Source organism: Lampetra fluviatilis, chromosome 3 (genome assembly GCF_964198595.1).
Source record: "Lampetra fluviatilis chromosome 3, kcLamFluv1.1, whole genome shotgun sequence".
NCBI classification, from domain to species: domain Eukaryota; kingdom Metazoa; phylum Chordata; class Hyperoartia; order Petromyzontiformes; family Petromyzontidae; genus Lampetra; species Lampetra fluviatilis.
The window spans coordinates 11,676,807-11,694,429 of NC_136277.1; the positions used below are offsets into that span (position 1 = coordinate 11,676,807).

The 17,623-nt window shown below is 47.3% G+C and overlaps 1 protein-coding gene across 5 annotated transcripts; it reads left to right on the forward strand.

Annotated features, from left to right (window-relative positions):
* Positions 1 to 1,639: 1,639 nt before the first annotated feature.
* Positions 1,640 to 12,190, forward strand: LOC144952276 (uncharacterized). 5 transcript variants are annotated; one of them, XM_078882694.1, is made up of 6 exons: positions 1,640 to 1,672; positions 2,444 to 2,513; positions 5,599 to 6,231; positions 6,828 to 6,911; positions 10,086 to 10,172; positions 11,165 to 12,190. In XM_078882694.1, exons 3-6 carry the CDS (start codon positions 5,673 to 5,675, stop codon positions 11,887 to 11,889), a joined length of 1,455 nt encoding a protein of 484 aa, XP_078738820.1. In that variant the 5' UTR covers positions 1,640 to 1,672; positions 2,444 to 2,513; positions 5,599 to 5,672; the 3' UTR covers positions 11,890 to 12,190. The 5 variants fall into 5 exon arrangements, with proteins under 5 accessions (XP_078738820.1, XP_078738824.1, XP_078738821.1 ...); XM_078882698.1 differs by having other exon boundaries at positions 5,599 to 6,051; XM_078882695.1 differs by having other exon boundaries at positions 2,444 to 2,509.
* Positions 12,191 to 17,623: the final 5,433 nt, after the last annotated feature.

The window sequence follows — 17,623 nt, forward strand, 5'->3', positions numbered from 1 at the left end:
AAACTGACACCTTTTTTTACAAGGAGTCATGTTTGCATAGACCACAATACCTGCAGTCATAATGCAAAAAGAAAACATAACTCTGATAATGTATGCACTGTCCTTGAAGTTGATTGGTCCACACCCGAGACAGCTTTTCTTAGAGCCTAGTCTCACATGGTGTTGGACCAGAGTTTGTGGGGAATTATAGCCATTTTCTGTGCTTTTGAGGCATAAATAATAAGAAAATAACACTACCAAGGAACACATTTTTTATAAAATTGTTTCACAGCGTCATTAATGGGGTGGATTGTTAACTTTGCTTTTGTGTCCTGGTCACAAAAGCAAAGTTTGTGGGGAATTATAGCCATTTTCTGTGCTTTTGAGGCATAAATAATAAGAAAATAACACTACCAAGGAACACATTTTTTTTATAAAATTGTTTCACAGCGTCATTAATGGGGTGGATTGTTAACTTTGCTTTTGTGTCCTGGTCACAAAAGCAAAGTTTGTGGGGAATTATAGCCATTTTCTGTGCTTTTGAGGCATAAATAATAAGAAAATAACACTACCAAGGAACACATTTTTTATAAAATTTTTCACAGCGTCATTAATGGGGTGGATTGTTAACTTTGCTTTTGTGTCCTGGTCACAAAAGCAAAGTTTGTGGGGAATTATAGCCATTTTCTGTGCTTTTGAAGCATAAATAATAAGAAAATAACACTACCAAGGAACACATTTTTTATAAAATTTTTCACAGCGTCATTAATGGGGTGGATTGTTAACTTTGCTTTTGTGTCCTGGTCACAAAAGCAAAGTTTGTGGGGAATCATAGCCATTTTCTGTACTTTTGACGCATAAATAATTAGAAAATAACACTACCAAGGAACAAAAAAATAATACATTTGTTACACATCGTCATTAATGGGGTGGATTGTTAACTTTGCTTTTATATCCTTCTCACAAAAGCAAAGTTTGTGGGGAATTATAGCCATTTTCTGTACTTTTGAGGCATAAATAATTAGAAAATAACACTACCAAGGAACAACATTTTTATAAATGTGTTACACAGCGTCATTAATGGGGTGGATTATTAGCTTTGCTTTTGTGTCCTGCTCACGAAAGCAAAGTTTGTGGGTAATAATAGCCGTTTTCTGTACTTTTAAGGCATAAGCAATTAGAACATTCTAGATTTGAAGCTTTCGTGACTGCAAGGATTCATTCTCTTAGGATTTTTCGGTAAAGTCACGTAGGTAAAAAAGAAAAATAAATAATAAAATAATTATATAAATAAAATTATGGAAATAATAATAATAAAATTATTCTTTTATTTCTATTATTTAAATTTTATTATTTATTTCTACCTACGTGACTTTACCAATTAGAAAATAATAATAGAAATAAAATTATGGAAATAATAAATAAATATAAATATTCTTATTTTACTTCTGATGTTATTTCTATTATTTAATTTTTCTATTATTTATTTCTACCTACGTGACTTTACCAATTAGAAAATATCACTTACTAACCCAGGAACAAAAAATAGTTGTTTTGTTCCACTGAAATTTGTATTTGGTAGCGGGGTGCAAATCGCCGCGGTCCCTAGGCCCCTCCACCACCACCACCATCACCCCCTCCCCCATCAACGTTAACCCGACATCATCAGCAGCAGCAGCCAGGCCCGGCGAAGGTAAAGACTCAGGCCTTTCTCGTTCCTCAGTTAATGCTGTTGTTGTTGTTTACGTGAGACTAACGTAACGTTTAACAAACAAACACCCCCCCTCCCCCTCCTCCTTTAAACTCGAGTGCAGAGACGAAGATCTTTGTGGGAGTTGCGTTTCCGTGACGAGTGGCGTGTTAGACTGGTCGTTCTCTCGTTCTCTACAGGGCCTACTGTTGTTAAAATATAACCAAACACAACAACAACAGCAGCAGCATCACAACAACAATTTTGTTAAAGAATGTTTAATCGTAAGCCAAAATGTTGTTGCGGTTAAATTTCGATTTAAAGCTTATTTCGTGACTGCAGGGATTCATTCTTTCGGTAAAGTAACGTAGAATGGAAATAATAAAATAATAAAAATAAAACATAATAAAATAGCTTTATTTTCATAAAATGTGAATGAAAATAATAAAATAATAAAAGTAAAACATAATAAAATTTCTATTTAAAGCTTTCGTGACTGCAGGGATTCATCTTCTTGGTTCTTTAGGTAAAAGTCACGTAAGAAGGGAAATAATAAAAATACAACATAATAAAATACAATTCTCACGACGTTTCGGCCACAACGCAAGCAGCCGTCCTCAGGTGGAGAACATGTCTGTCGAGAAGATAGAGTCAGACTCTGAGGACGGCTGCTTGCGTTGTGGCCGAAACGTCGTGAGAATTGTTTTATTATGTTTTATTATGTTATGCTGTCGCCGTTTTTGACTTTGTGAGGTTTTTTTTTTGTGTTTGAAGAGGAGCCGCGAACTTGGAAGCGGATTCACTTCCCCAACTCCTCATGGCGACGTCTTCATAGCGCACGCAAGTTGGTCTCCCCCCGTGTCACAGGCCCTGCATCTCCCCCTGCATCTCCCTGTTTCACAGTCCATGCATCTCCCCCTGCATCTCCCCGTGTCACAGTCCCTGCATCTCCCCGTGTCACAGTCCCTGCATCTCCCCCTGCATCTCCCCGTTTCACAGCCCATGCATCTCCCCCTGCATCTCCCCGTGTCACAGTCCCTGCATCTCCCCGTGTCACAGTCCCTGCATCTCCCTGTTTCACAGTCCATGCATCTCCCCCTGCATCTCCCTGTTTCACAGTCCATGCATCTCCCCCTGCATCTCCCCGTGTCACAGTCCCTGCATCTCCCCGTGTCACAGTCCCTGCATCTCCCCCTGCATCTCCCCGTGTCACAGTCCCTGCATCTCCCCCTGCATCTCCCCGTGTCACAGTCCCTGCATCTCCCTGTTTCACAGTCCATGCATCTCCCCCTGCATCTCCCCGTGTCACAGTCCCTGCATCTCCCTGTTTCACAGTCCATGCATCTCCCCCTGCATCTCCCCGTGTCACAGTCCATGCATCTCCCCCTGCATCTCCCCGTTTCACAGTCCATGCATCTCCCCCTGCATCTCCCCGTGTCACAGTCCCTGCATCTCCCTGTTTCACAGTCCCTGCATCTCCCCCTGCATCTCCCCGTGTCACAGTCCCTGCATCTCCCTGTTTCACAGTCCCTGCATCTCCCCCTGCATCTCCCCGTGTCACAGTCCCTGCATCTCCCCGTTTCACAGTCCATGCATCTCCCCCTGCATCTCCCCGTGTCACAGTCCATGCATCTCCCCGTGTCACAGTCCATGCATCTCCCCCTGCATCTCCCTGTTTCACAGTCCATGCATCTCCCCCTGCATCTCCCTGTTTCACAGTCCATGCATCTCCCCCTGCATCTCCCTGTTTCACAGGCCCTGCATCTCCCCCTGCATCTCCCCGTGTCACAGTCCCTGCATCTCCCTGTTTCACAGTCCATGCATCTCCCCCTGCATCTCCCCGTTTCACAGTCCATGCATCTCCATCCTGCATCTCCCTGTTTCACAGTCCATGCATCTCCCCCTGCATCTCCCTGTTTCACAGTCCATGCATCTCCCCCTGCATCTCCATCCTGCATCTCCCTGTTTCACAGTCCATGCATCTCCCCCTGCATCTCCATCCTGCATCTCCCTGTTTCACAGTCCATGCATCTCCCCCTGCATCTCCATCCTGCATCTCCCTGTTTCACAGTCCATGCATCTCCCCCTGCATCTCCATCCTGCATCTCCCTGTTTCACAGTCCCTGCATCTCCCCCTGCATCTCCATCCTGCATCTCCCTGTTTCACAGGCCCTGCATCTCCCCCTGCATCTCCCCGTTTCACAGTCCATGCATCTCCCCCTGCATCTCCCCGTTTCACAGGCCCTGCATCTCCCCCTGCATCTCCATCCTGCATATCCCCGTTTCACAGTCCATGCATCTCCCCCTGCATCTCCATCCTGCATCTCCCTGTTTCACAGGCCCTGCATCTCCCCCTGCATCTCCCCGTTTCACAGTCCATGCATCTCCCCCTGCATCTCCCCGTTTCACAGGCCCTGCATCTCCCCCTGCATCTCCATCCTGCATATCCCCGTTTCACAGTCCATGCATCTCCCCCTGCATCTCCATCCTGCATCTCCCTGTTTCACAGTCCATGCATCTCCCCCTGGATCTCCCCGTTTCACAGTCCATGCATCTCCCCCTGCATCTCCATCCTGCATCTCCCTGTTTCACAGGCCCTGCATCTCCCCCTGCATCTCCCCGTGTCACAGTCCCTGCATCTCCCCCTGCATCTCCCCGTGTCACAGTCCATGCATCTCCCCGTTTCACAGTCCATGCATCTCCCCCTGCATCTCCCTCCTGCATCTCCCTGTTTCACAGTCCATGCATCTCCCCCTGTATCTCCGTTTCACAGTCCATGCATCTCCCCCTGCATCTCCCCGTGTCACAGTCCATGCATCTCCCCCTGCATCTCCCCGTTACACAGGCCCTGAATCTCCCTCCTGGATCTCCCCCAGGCCTGTGTTGGTGTGTTATGTAAACTAATAACACCGTGTTAAGTTTTTGATTTAAAGCTTTCATGACTGCAGGGATTCATATTCTTGGTTCTTTCGGTAAAGTCACGTAGAAGGGAAATAATAAAATAATAAAATAATAAAAATATAAACCAATAAAAATTCTCACGACGTTTCGACTGAAACACAAGCCATCATCATCAGGTGTGAAATCCACACCTGATGATGATTGCTTGTGTTGCAGTGACTTTACCGAAAGAACCAAGAATACCGTGTTTAGTGTTTATGTTCGTAACGTGACCTTTCTCACCCTCCCGTGGCCCCGACTGGACATCTGAAACAAAGAGCTTTGTGTAGCTCATCAGATTCCTCCAGTATGAATACAGATTCTGAAGCCTGCAGTCATGGCACACATCTTTTTCAAATAAATTCTGGGAATTGGCAGACTTTGGGGGCGGAATTCGATTTCGTAGTCATTGTATAGCCCCTGTTTTGCAGTCCTGCATTGTACAGAATTCTTTCGATTAGCCTAAATTTAACATGTTTCAGATCATTTGCACATGGTTTACGTCACTAACGTTTCTTTTAAAAAACGCAGGGTGAATTCATTGATGCGTGTATGTACGTTGAACTTAAATTTCGATTTAAAGCTTTCGTGACTGCAGGGATTAATCTTCTTGGTTTCTTTCGGTAAAGTCACGTAGAATGGAAATAATAAAAATGAAACATAATCAAATAATTCTCACGACGTTTCGGCCACAACGCAAGCAGCCGTCCTCAGGTGGAGAACAGGTCTGTCGAGGAGACAGCGTCTGAATGAAACACTTCCCGACAGACCTGTTCTCCACCTGAGGACGGCTGCTTGCGTTGTGGCCGAAACGTCGTGAGAATTATTTTATTATGTTTTATTTTTATTATTTCCATTCTACGTGACTTTACCGAAAGAACCAAGAAGATGCGTTGAACTTCTTTCGCACCCGTATGTCGCCAACCGTGCTAATCGGAGGCGCGGGGGGAGAAGGACAAATAAACGAATTGATGCACGCCTGTCCACAGGTTAGACCCGCACGACCGTCGTTTACTTCCACCGCACCGAGTGACCTGAGACGAACATCACCACCACCGCCAGCATGGCGTGCGCGGTGTCCGCCCCGGTGCCGCCCGAGCCGACGGACGACTTCCCGGCGTGGCTGGAGGCGCAGGGCGTGAACCAGGAGGTGGCCCGGGCCATGGACTCGGAGCTGGGCATCCGGGACTACGGGGTCCTGCGCGCCTGCGTCGGGGACGGCCTCGTGCGTGCCGAGCTGCTGGCCACGGCGCGCGACCGCCTGCCCTTCGGCTTCTACGCCGTGCTGCGGCAGGTGGTGAAGGCCCTGCGGGGCGACGGGCACCACGATGATGCGGCCGCCTCCTACCCTGGCGACGTGACGCTGGGAGGGCTGGTGGAGGTGCTGCTCGCTCTGTTCAGCGGCTTGAGCCGGGAGCTGCTGCTGTCCGCGCGGAGGCTGGGCGAGTGGGATGGACTGACGCATCCCACAGGTTTATCAGCCACGGGCGCTGACAGTCCTGAAGATGTGGGGCTGGGAGCCATGGATGACCAAGAATTCAGTGACGGGGGTTTCGCTTTAACCGCCACAAGAGCAGCTGCCCCCTTGGATGCGGTAGATTTCGGTGTTTGTGTAGCAGAAGGTAATGTGGCCTGTGTCCGGTATTCACAGAGTGTTTTGGGATTTAATGAAACTACCGAAACGCACCTCCTGTTTGAGCACAGGTGGCTATGTACAGTGCGAAATGAGTTCCACGTACGTGCAATCTCCGTTTTGGTGTTAAATGCATACATTTACATTTGTGCCGCGTTTTTCCCATTTTTTTATGGCAACAAAACTGACACCTTTTGCAAGGAATCGTGCTTACATTAACCACAATACTTGCAGTCAAATGCAAACAAAAACTATACTCTGATATTTTGATTTAAAGCTTTCGTGACTGCAGGGATTCATAATAAAATTATGTTTTATTTTTATTATTTTATTACTTCCCTTCTACGTGACTTTACCGAAAGAACCAAGAAGAATACTCCGATAATTTATGCATTGTCTTTGAAACTGATTGGTCCACACCAGAGACAGCTTTCTTTAGTTGCCAGAAAAAAAGGGGAAAAACCCTATTAGTATATTTTGGTACTGGCAAAGGAGGTCCCATGATGGTTGTGCTGCGTTTTCAAAACTTCCCGCCGAACCAAGCTGCTAAAACGCAATATTGACTTGTTTTCATTGTTTTTACAGATGAGGCTGAGGAGCCAAAGTTGTTATCTGATGAACTTCTCCAACGCGATCAGTTGATGACCATCAAAGTTGAGACCTGCGCTGGTAAGATTTTTCCCCCTTGTTCACGGTGACAGGGCCCCGGCAGTAGCTTTACCGTGGTGTGAAACAAAACTTGATGGTGTCTCTTCAATGAGATGCCTTTTATAAAACCAACGAGATTATTATCAGGGGCTGGTAAGGAATAAGTCCGACACGCAATGCTCAGAATCAGAATATATTATTTATACTGGAGGCACCCGATGAGCTATAATGAATTCTAGATTTGAAGCTTTCGTGACTGCAAGGATTCATACTCTTAGGTTTTACCGAAAAAACCTAAGAGCTATAATGAACTCTATGAAATGTTAAAAGAACTTTGATGAAGGGAGTAAAATTTGGGCTTAAGATAAATGAGCAAAGTCACGGTGATGTACAGCAAGTTTGCTAGACAATTGGAGCTATCGTCTGGAGCGGGGCAAGTTGAAAACAATGGTTATTTACACCTCTAAGTGCTTTTCACCCGGAGGTCACAAGGAATACAGGGCGTTTACTTAGCACAGCTCAGAGGTCGCAAACGGGTTTTGATTCCTTACCCGTACCCGGCCGCACCAGGGTCACAAACGGGTACCCGTACTCGGCCGGGTACGGGTAGTCGGTACCAATCAACTTCAAGGACAGTGCATATCATTATCAGAGTTGTTTCTTTTTGTTTGCATTTTGACTGCTTGTGTTGTGGTTATTGCAAACATGATGCCTTGTATAAAGGTGTCAGTTTTTGTACCAGTTGAAAGGGTAAAAACGTATCACTACAGTAAGTGTCTGATTCTGCCTTGTGGCAGTTTGGGTCTGGACACTTTTGGCAAACCGCATGCAAATGTAGATCACCGGTTACCTTCCAGCTGCACAAGTACCACATTCAACTGCTGTATTCCTCAAGGTGTGAGAGGGACTGCATTTGTGGTTAAAGTGAAACCCACAGCACCGGGTTCCACGCTTCTTTGGGTACTTTTCAGATTTTGTTCAGGTTTTAATGACCATGTAATAGATGGTATGCGCCAATTTTCTCACGATTACGACGTTTCAAAAACAACTTGAACCCGCTCTCATCTGCCTCCGTTCGCCAATTTTGGTTCGGATCTGCTCCCTGTAGCTGTGCCAGAGGTCGCAACCGGGTACCCGATACCCGTACCCTACCCGATACCCGGCTACCCGTACCCGGCCGGGTACGGGTAGCCGTTTGCGACCCTGGTGCGGCCGGGTACGGGTACGGGTTGCCGCACGTGACTCACCCCAACCAATGAGTGAGAAGGCCGTGAGTCACTGGTGAGTCACCGTTTGTCACTCATTTCCCAACGTCTTGTCTCTTCTCACAATTCAAGTTCCTAGAATCAACCCACCCACGCCTGCAACATGGCTTCATCCCAGAGGTCGCAATCGGGTACCCGATACCCGTACCCTACCCGGCCGGGTACGGGTAGCCGGGTAGCCGGGTACGGGTACCCGTACCCTACCCGATACCCGACTACCCGTACCCGGGTACGGGTACCCGTTTGCGACCCTGGTGTGGCCGGGTACGGGTAGGCCGTGAGTCACTGCTGAGTCACCGTTTGTCACTCATTTCGAGTAGGGTACGGGTAAGGAACGGGTACCCATTTGCGACCCTGGTGCGGCCGGGTACGGGTAAGGAATCAAAACCCGTTTGCGACCTCTGCCTGTGGCTGGCCTCACTTTGTCTCCCCACTGCTGATGACTAACGTCCTAGAATCAACCCACCCGCGCCTGCAACATGGCTTCATCCCAGAGGTCGCAATCGGGTATCCGTACCCGTACCCTACACGATACCCGGCCGGGTACGGGTAGCCAGGTACGGGTAGGGTACGGGTACCCGTTTGCGACCCTGGTGCGGCCGGGTACGGGTAAGGAATCAAAACCCGTTTGCGACCTCTGATCCGACCCCACCCGCAGTGTTTTTTGTTTTTGCCAGGCGAACTGACGAAGACCACGATGGTCTTATTAAGGCTGACCCCGTACTGGACATCTGTGAAATAGAGCTTCGTAGCTCATCGGATTCCTCCAGCCTAAATGACAGATTATGATTCTGAAAAGATACTTCGTCACAGACATTGGCCGAGGGCATCGCTAAACACCCGTTTTCGGAGCTCAGCAGCTCCAACTTCTTCTCCCACCGTTGCCTTGTAGGAGTACAGTAGAATAATTCACTGGTCAACAAAAAAAACACATTTTTTTCTGGCCTGGACTTTTTCAGCTGACTAATTTCACAGGGTGCCGATTCCAAATCTGATCTCAGATTTGCTCTAACACATCTCATTTTTATGCTATCGGCAAGTTGTTGCGAGTCAGTGACTACTTTAGTGTTAAAATACGGTGCTGTATTTTTAGGATAGTGTGTTTATAATATCATTTTTTGTACATATCCACATTTCTTTAATATTTTTCTTCTGCAGTTTTTATTGAAAATGCAATATTTGATATCTCAAAAATCACCTGATGTGATAGACAAAAACTGATGCCAGATTTGGAATCGGCACCCCAAAATTACCTTAAAACCGTTGGAATACCTTATGCCAGAAAAAGTGTGTTGACCAGTGTAATTATACTGATGTTAAAACACAGTATTCGCATCCGTATTATTAGTGGCACAATTACCGATAGCCCCAAGTGAAGCCCTCGTATATTGCTCCTACGATAGAAACCACGCTATCGGGAGCGCATCCCCCATGTATGCCATGGTATAATGACCCCTTTTAGTGCCCATCTTGAGCACTCAGCGAGGTCTGCCTGTATTTGACCATAATTGACTTGAGCATTCTCTGTAAAAACTCATAAAGGTCCAATTTCGATTTAAAGCTTTCGTGACTGCAGGGATTCATCTTCTTGGTTCTTTCGGTAAAGTCACGTAGAAGGGAAGTAATAAAATAATAAAAATAAAACATAATAAAATAATTCTCACGACGTTTCGGCCACAACGCAAGCAGCCGTCTGAGGACCAAGAAGATCATAAAGGTCCGTACACCAATATTCTTAAACCCGCATAGAGGGTTTAGTTTTTTTTGGTATTATATCGCGTAAATATAAATAAACACGCCACCACACGAAACGGCCAATCAGCGACGCATATTTAAGCGAAAGCCTGCATGTTGAACATTCTTAACCCTGCCACGTTCAGCATTGTTCCGTACCAACCCATGCTGTGTGCATTTGTTTCTTAAAATCCAGACCTAGCTGAACAGAGCCTGGCTTTGGGCGTTGACGATTCTGGCTCCAGCCGAAAGGAGCGGATCGTAAAAGCGGAGAGCTTTGACGGTGAGCCTCGTCAATGTTCAAAGACGGTCTTCCCTCTATACGCCATTTCGCTGCGTGCCCTCTGCTCCATGCCCACCCAAAGGGGAGGCTCCTGTCCACTTGCGTTGCGCTCCCCGTTGAAGCCGTGGTTCTTAACCTTTGCTGCAGCCCTTGCACCCCTTTGATTCTCAATTGTTAAAAAATATATTTTTTATAATGTTAATGAACAAGCAAGGTTTGAAACGGAGTAAGTTGTATTTTGATTTAAAGCTTTCAGTAAAAAAGTAAACTTCAAGGACAGTGCGTACATTATCAGAGTTATGTTTTTTGTTTGCATTATGACTGCAGGTATTGTGGTCTATGCAAACATGACTCCTCGTAAAAAAGGTGTCAGTTTTGTTGCCAGATAAAAGGGTAAAAAAACTATTACCAATGACATTGTTCAGTAGACATCTACAGGTTATCTGCCCACAGATCGTGATGATGAAATTGTGGTGCCGCAATTTCGATGTTTAGCTCCCTCGACTGGTATGCAAGAGGTAGTATGTTCGATCCCGACCCCGACACCTGCTTTCATATTTGGAGTTTGCATGTTCATTCTCCCCGTGGACGTGTGGATTTTTCTCCCGGGTTTTTCCCTCCGCATTTAGAATCAACGTGCGTTTAGAGTACTTGTCTGTTCTACATTTTAACTTGAAAAGCCACTTTGTTGAGCTATCATTTGTGACCAGGTCGCTTCCGAAAAAGAGCTATATAGCTTGGGGCAGGCCTTACCTGCTATAAATACAAGTAGTTTTTGGTTGCTGCGCTGGTATTTTGAGCAAAACTGCCCATCAAACTGCAGATGTGGAAATACAATCGAGTCATTGTGTGCAGTCGGATGCTCGTAAGTTGCTGAGCTAAAGTGGCGGATTAGAAAACTACCCAGCCACGTGTGCATCGAATCGAAACCTTTTCGAGTTAATTTTTTCCCGCTCGCCACCATCGCCAACTGCCGTTCCTCTCTCCCTCAGGCAGCAACCACTCTCGCGATCGCCCGCGACCCCTCATTGCGGACGTGAAATCGCTGCAGGCGGCCCAAGCAAACTCTCCGCTCGTCGACAACTACCTCCGCTTTCCCCGGACGCATCATCCGGCGGCCGACGTGAGACGCGGCAACAAAGCCGCGGCGGCGGCGGCGGCTGCCACGTGCACGCCCGATCAGCTCGCGATGGGCCATGCCCTTGGCTGGGAGCCCGCGGGCAAGGACGCGGCCTACCGGAAGTATCCCGCCGCGGACGACGATCCGCTCCCGGCGTGCCACAGCTGCGGGATCTGCGGGAAGACCTTCTCCATGCGGCGCAACCTGACGCACCACCAGCGCATGCACACGGGGGAGAGGCCGCACCGATGCAAGGTGTGCGGCCAGGAGTTCTCGCGGGTGGACACGCTGAAGCGGCACGAGCGCACGCACACTGGCGAGAGGCCGTACCGGTGCAAGGTTTGCGGGCAGGACTTCCCGCTGCCGGGCACGCTCAAACGCCACCAGCGCAAGCACACGGGCGAGAAGCCGTACAGCTGCGACACGTGCGGTCAGACCTTCGCTTGGAAGAACGTCCTCAAAGACCACGAGCGAACGCACACGGGCGAGAAGCCCTTCCGCTGCGACGTCTGCGGTCGGGCGTTCACGCAGTCGTCCTCTCTGAAGTTCCACCAGCGCAAACACGCGGGAGCTTTCGCGCCCGTGACGATTATCTGAAACGGTCCTCTCCCCTCTAGGTCGGCTCGGCCTCAAACGAGTAGCTGGTGCGGTGCGTAGTCGACATCGCGACGCTGGGGAGACAAAGGCGGTCGGGCGTTGTGCTGGACACCCACACCCCTCGTGTGCCGTGCCGGCCTTCATAGGTGCTACTCGCCAACAGCACTTGCCCCAAGTCTGTTAAGGCTATACTGGGGGGGGGGGGGGGGGGATCTTTGTTTTTGTTTGTACTTCTTTCACACCGTACGTAGCCCATCGTGTTCATCGGAGGTGATGGTGGGGGGAAGGGGCTATACGCTAAAAGCAGTCCTAAATAAAGATTTTTTTCAGTTTGCATTTTAAAAGTTCACAGTTTCAGTGTGCATCTAATGGCAGAAGAGAGTTTTCCAGACCAGGTGCAGAGGCACAGCTGAAAGCATGCGATGCAGTGGGCCGTCTTCGGTGAGTGGCTGAAAAAGCTGGGGTTTGGCACGATGGTCTGTGTTTTTTGACAGTCTCTCAGCAAGGTACTGTGGTTCATTGGCAGCCAGCACTGTCTAAATAATAAGCAGAACCTTGTAATGGATATGTTGAGCAACCGGCAGAGGTCGCAACCGGGTACCCGATACCCGTACCCTACCCAATACCCGGCTACCCGTACCCGGCCGGGTACGGGTACGAGTACCCGTTTGCGACCCTGGTGCAGCCGGATACGGATACGGGTAGGCCGTGAGTCACTGGTGAGTAACCGTTTGTCACTCATTTCGGGTAGGGTACGGGTAGCGTACGGGTACCCGTACCCAGCCGGGTACGGGTACCCATTTGCGACCCTGGTGCGGCCGGGTACGGGCAAGGAATCAAAACCCGTTTGCGACCTCTGGCAACCGGGAACCGATGCAGCTCGGCAAGCGCTAGACGGATACGTACGTACCGTAAGTGGCCAATCGTGCTAATTGGAGATGCGGTCGGATCTTGGAAGGTCCCGTCGCGACACCACACGTGTCAACGGATTTTGTGCACGCCCTGTAGCTCGCTAATGTTTGTTTTTTTTGACGTCCTGTTGGGAGTAGTGAGTTGCAATAGTCCAGCCTCATCAGTACTTTGCCGCGTGCCGAAATATTGGAATTGCACGATCCCCGACCCGTATTTTGCACGTGGTGATCAAACAACATCAACGGTTGATCGCGTGGTGTCGAGACTCATTGATCTCAAGTAGAAAACTAAAATCTTTCGGAGTCTGCGACCTCCTCTGGGTCGAGCAGCATCTCATTTTGTTGCGAACCACACGAGCGTCCGCTCGCGTGCAGTCTTCGAGGATACCGAGGCTCTTCGTGTTCCAACGTTGACTTCGCTGCCGCACACAACTGCGTTGTCGTCGGCATACCGATGGGACTTGATGTCGCACGAAAATTTGACATTGACAAACGTAGGAAGGCCCACCAGGCTCGGCACAGGCGACGACTGATGTTCACCCAGTTTAACGAACTGTGATCCACCATAGTAATGGGTTTTTACCCTTTCAACTGGTATAAAAACTGACACCTTTATACAAGGCATCATGTTTGCAATAACCACAACACAAGCAGTCAAAATGCAAACAAAAAGAAACAACTCTGATGATGATAATGATATGCACTGCCCTTGAAGTTGATTGGTCCACACCCAAGACAGCTTTTCTTAGAGCCTAGTCTCCATTGGTGTTGGACCAGATGACGCCAAAAGGCGTACAACTCAAAGACAGCGCACTATCAGAGTATTGAGAGCTCGGGTTAAGCATTTACACTATGAGACATCTCCTTTGGCAGTGGCAAAATATAGTAATAGGTTTTTACCCTTTCATCTGGTATAAAAAAAAAATCCACCATCTAGGTTATGACCTAAATCCACCTCGGTGCTGTACCCGTCATGCCAGACCTCGACATTAGCCACCCGGTGAGAATCTGGTGGTCGGCGTAGACAACTGAGAGATCCAGGCCGAAGCAACGCTGCGGTGCACCGTTTGTCCATGATCCTGTCGAGGTCTTCGGTGATCTTCGGTGGGGCCGTCTCGGTGCCGTGCGACTTACGACTCGTGCCGATTGCGAAGAGTCGAATCCGCCCGTCCAAGGTGGTTGGAAGTAACCACTTCAGACGGAGGCGCTCTAGCAACCTTTTAAGTTTAAGATGGGGGATGCTAAATTTCGATTTAAAGCTTTCGTGACGGCAGGGATTCATCTTCTTGGTTCTTTCGGTAAAGTCACGTAGAAGGGAAATAATAAAAATAAAACAAATACAATTCTCACGACGTTTCGGCCACAACGCAGGTCTGTCTTCTCGACAGACCTGTTCTCCACCTGAGGACGGCTGCTTGCGTTGTAGCCGAAACGTCTTGAGAATTATTTTATTGTTTTATTTTTATGATTTTATTATTTCCATTCTACGTGACTTTACCGAAAGAACCAAGAAGATGAGTGCGGGATGATTAAAAACACCGAAGTACGTGTGGGGGCTGTGGTTTGTATCCGAGCTGCACCACGTTCCATAAGAATTCGTGGGGGCCTTGAAAGGGGCCAGGCGCATGCGGTGTGATTACGGTGATGGCGACACTTTTTTAATGTCCTCCCAAGGATGTACACTTGTCATCAACTTGACCACTAAAAATTGCCGGACAGAATCTGAATATTCTTGGATCTTTCGGTAAAGTCACGTAGAAGGGAAATAATAAAATAATAAACTTAAATTCCTACGACGTTTCGGCCACAACACAAGCAGCCGTCCTCAGGTGAAGAACAGAGCTGTCGGAAAGACGGCGTCCTCATGAACACCGCCAAGCTTGGCAGCTGCTTGTGTTGTGGCCGAAACGTCATGAGAATTTTATTATGTTTTATTTTATTTCCCTTCTACGTGACTTTACCGAAAGATCCAAGAATATGAATCCCTGCAGTCACGAAAGCTTTAAATCGAAAGAATCTAAATATTTTTACTGGTAAGAATCGATGAGCTATAAAGCTGGTAAGAACGTTACAACAGACAGCAAAAAATACATCTGAGTGCAAAATACAAGAAATGTAAACAAATCACAAATTTAATTTAAGCCATCCCCCATCCTACCAGACAAAGCCCACAAGCAATTTCAAACCCTCACGCCACAAACACCACACGCGCACCCATGCTGCTCCTGTCACCTGGCGCTTGACCAAATCGGAACTCGGGTGGCTCAAACGCGCCGCCGAGAATGCGCCTGGCCGAAATTGGTAGAACTCTTGTGTGCACGTGAGGCTCAACGTTGAATCACCGGACCCGTTCGGACCGTTCTTACAGCCGTCCACAAACGTACCAAGCCCTTGGCCACGATACCAAATAACCAATTGCAGGACACGGCCTGTGCTTGTGTGATGCCACCGCCACGGAGCCGATCGGCGGGTGCCCCACACATAGAGCGCTAGAAGAGATCCCCTGGCTGACAGGTTTTAACCCGGAAGCCCTCGTATAGGGATAATCTTCACGGTTTCCTGCGGCCAGGGAATTAGACGGTCTTCTCCGACGCTAACGCACACCGGGGCGTCGTGACTCGAGTGGAGAATGACATGGTCCCGACGGGGCTGTCCCGCCACCACGGTTGAAACGCACCCCCCGCACTTGCCCAACCCATAACAACGGAAGCTCCTAGAGTGCGCAATTGTATGTGCGAGTCGCCAGCAGGCAAACGTGAATATTTGTGCGTAGGGAATGTCAAACGGGGTTAGCAGGTCAACCGCCACCATTTACAAGTCGGCATGATTCACTCAACACTGCGGGTCGCTTGGGGGGGGTAATGTAGCACGAAGGGAGGAGGGACTGTCCATTCGGGATGTCTTCAACAGAGATGTTTATTCGGTAACGTCCCATTACCATGGACACTTGCTCAACTCCGGTGCATCATGAAACGACAGTCTGAAATGGAGGCCGACCGAAACTCAATTTGTGGCTTGGGCTGAAACCAAAAATAAACGGAAAGTTAAAAATTGACTTTCAGCCGAAACCGAAACTTTAACTACACTTTCGACCGAGACCGAAACAGAAAGGTATATAACCAAAGTTACCGAACAAAATATTTATGAAATACAGTACTGTACTAGCTTTACCACCCGGCTCTGCCCGGGACTTGGATTCACCACGGCCGGCCGCCTTTGTCTCCCCAGTGGCGATGTTGACACCACACCACTTACTCGTTTGAGGCCGAGTCGACCTAGGGGAGGCCCAGGCTAAAGACAAAGATCCCCCGACTGACCGGCTGACTTAGCACTAGCGTTATATTCTAAAAATAGATCTTCGCTTGACGACCGAAAGCCAATATCAGTTTCAGATGTAGATGCCAATGGTTCTTCACGTTCTGCAGATGTAGATGCCACTGGTTCTTCACGTTCTGCAGATGTAGATGCCACTGATTTTTCACGTTCTGCAGATGTAGATGACACTGGTTCTTCCATGTTCTGCAGTTGCTAGTTCCCTTTGGTGCTCGTGTTTCCTCGACTCTCTTGAAAAACTTATCAAGAGATGTCTGCACAGTTTACTCTCTTCTGTTCACGAATCAACTTGTCACAGGCAGATGGGGCCTCAAACGATGAACACCTTTAAGAGAAGCTGGCTTGCTTGCACTGTACCTGTAACTCTTGCGCGATTATTGAGAAGCCACGCTGTTCACGAGTGCTTGTGTCTCTCTACACTACTCGGCGCACAACAACGAAGCCACTAAGCCAGCAACGTGGTTCACCAATTAAACGATTCTCACAAAGCACATTGATAACACTGGTCAACAAAAAAAAAATTCTGGCCTGGACTTTTGCAGCCGATTCCAAATCTGATCTCAGATTTGCTCTATCACATCTCATTTTTATGCTATCGGCATACCCCACTTTCATTGATTTTACCCGAAATTAACTCGGTCACTTATGATTGCAAGTTGTTGCGAGTCAGTGACTGCTTTAGTGTTAAAATATGGTGCTGTACTTTTTAGGATAGTGTGTTTATAATATTATTGTATGTAGATATCCACATTTATTTAATATTTTTCTTCTGCAGTTTTTATTGAAAATGCAATATTTGATATCTCAAAAACCTGATGTGATAGACAAAAACTGATGCCAAATTTGGAATCAGCACCTCAAAATTACCTTAAAACCGTTAGAATACCTTATGCCAGAAAAATTGTGTTGACCAGTGTAATTCAATTTACGAGTAATAACATAATTTTTAACACTTAAAAGCTTTCGCGACCAATATCCATAAAAAAAGTTTCTTTTTTTGGGGTTAGAGCGCGTAAATATAAACGTGTCGTTAAACCCGCCACCAACCGACACGGCCAATTTAGTAAGATTTTTCACATAAACAGAACTGAAAAAACCCCTATATTACGGATGAATTAAAATGCAAAGCGTCTTTCGTATGTGGGTGGCAAGCAAGAGTGGTGATATCTCATATTCTTAGGTTTTTTCGGTAAAGTCACGTAGGTAAAAAATTAAAATTAATAAAAGTAAAATACTCACTTGATACAGCTATCGTGCTGTGACGGTTCCACCTGAAGACGGAAGCTTGTGTTGCCTCCGAAACGTCGTGATTTATTATTTTATTTCTATTTTACTTTTATTAATTTAAATTTTTTACCTAAGTGACTTTACCGAAAAATCTTCTTGGTTCTTTCGGTAAAGTCACGTAGAAGGGAAGTAATAAAATAATAAAAATATAATAAAAATAAAACATAATAAAAAAATTATTTTATTATGTTTTATTTGTATTA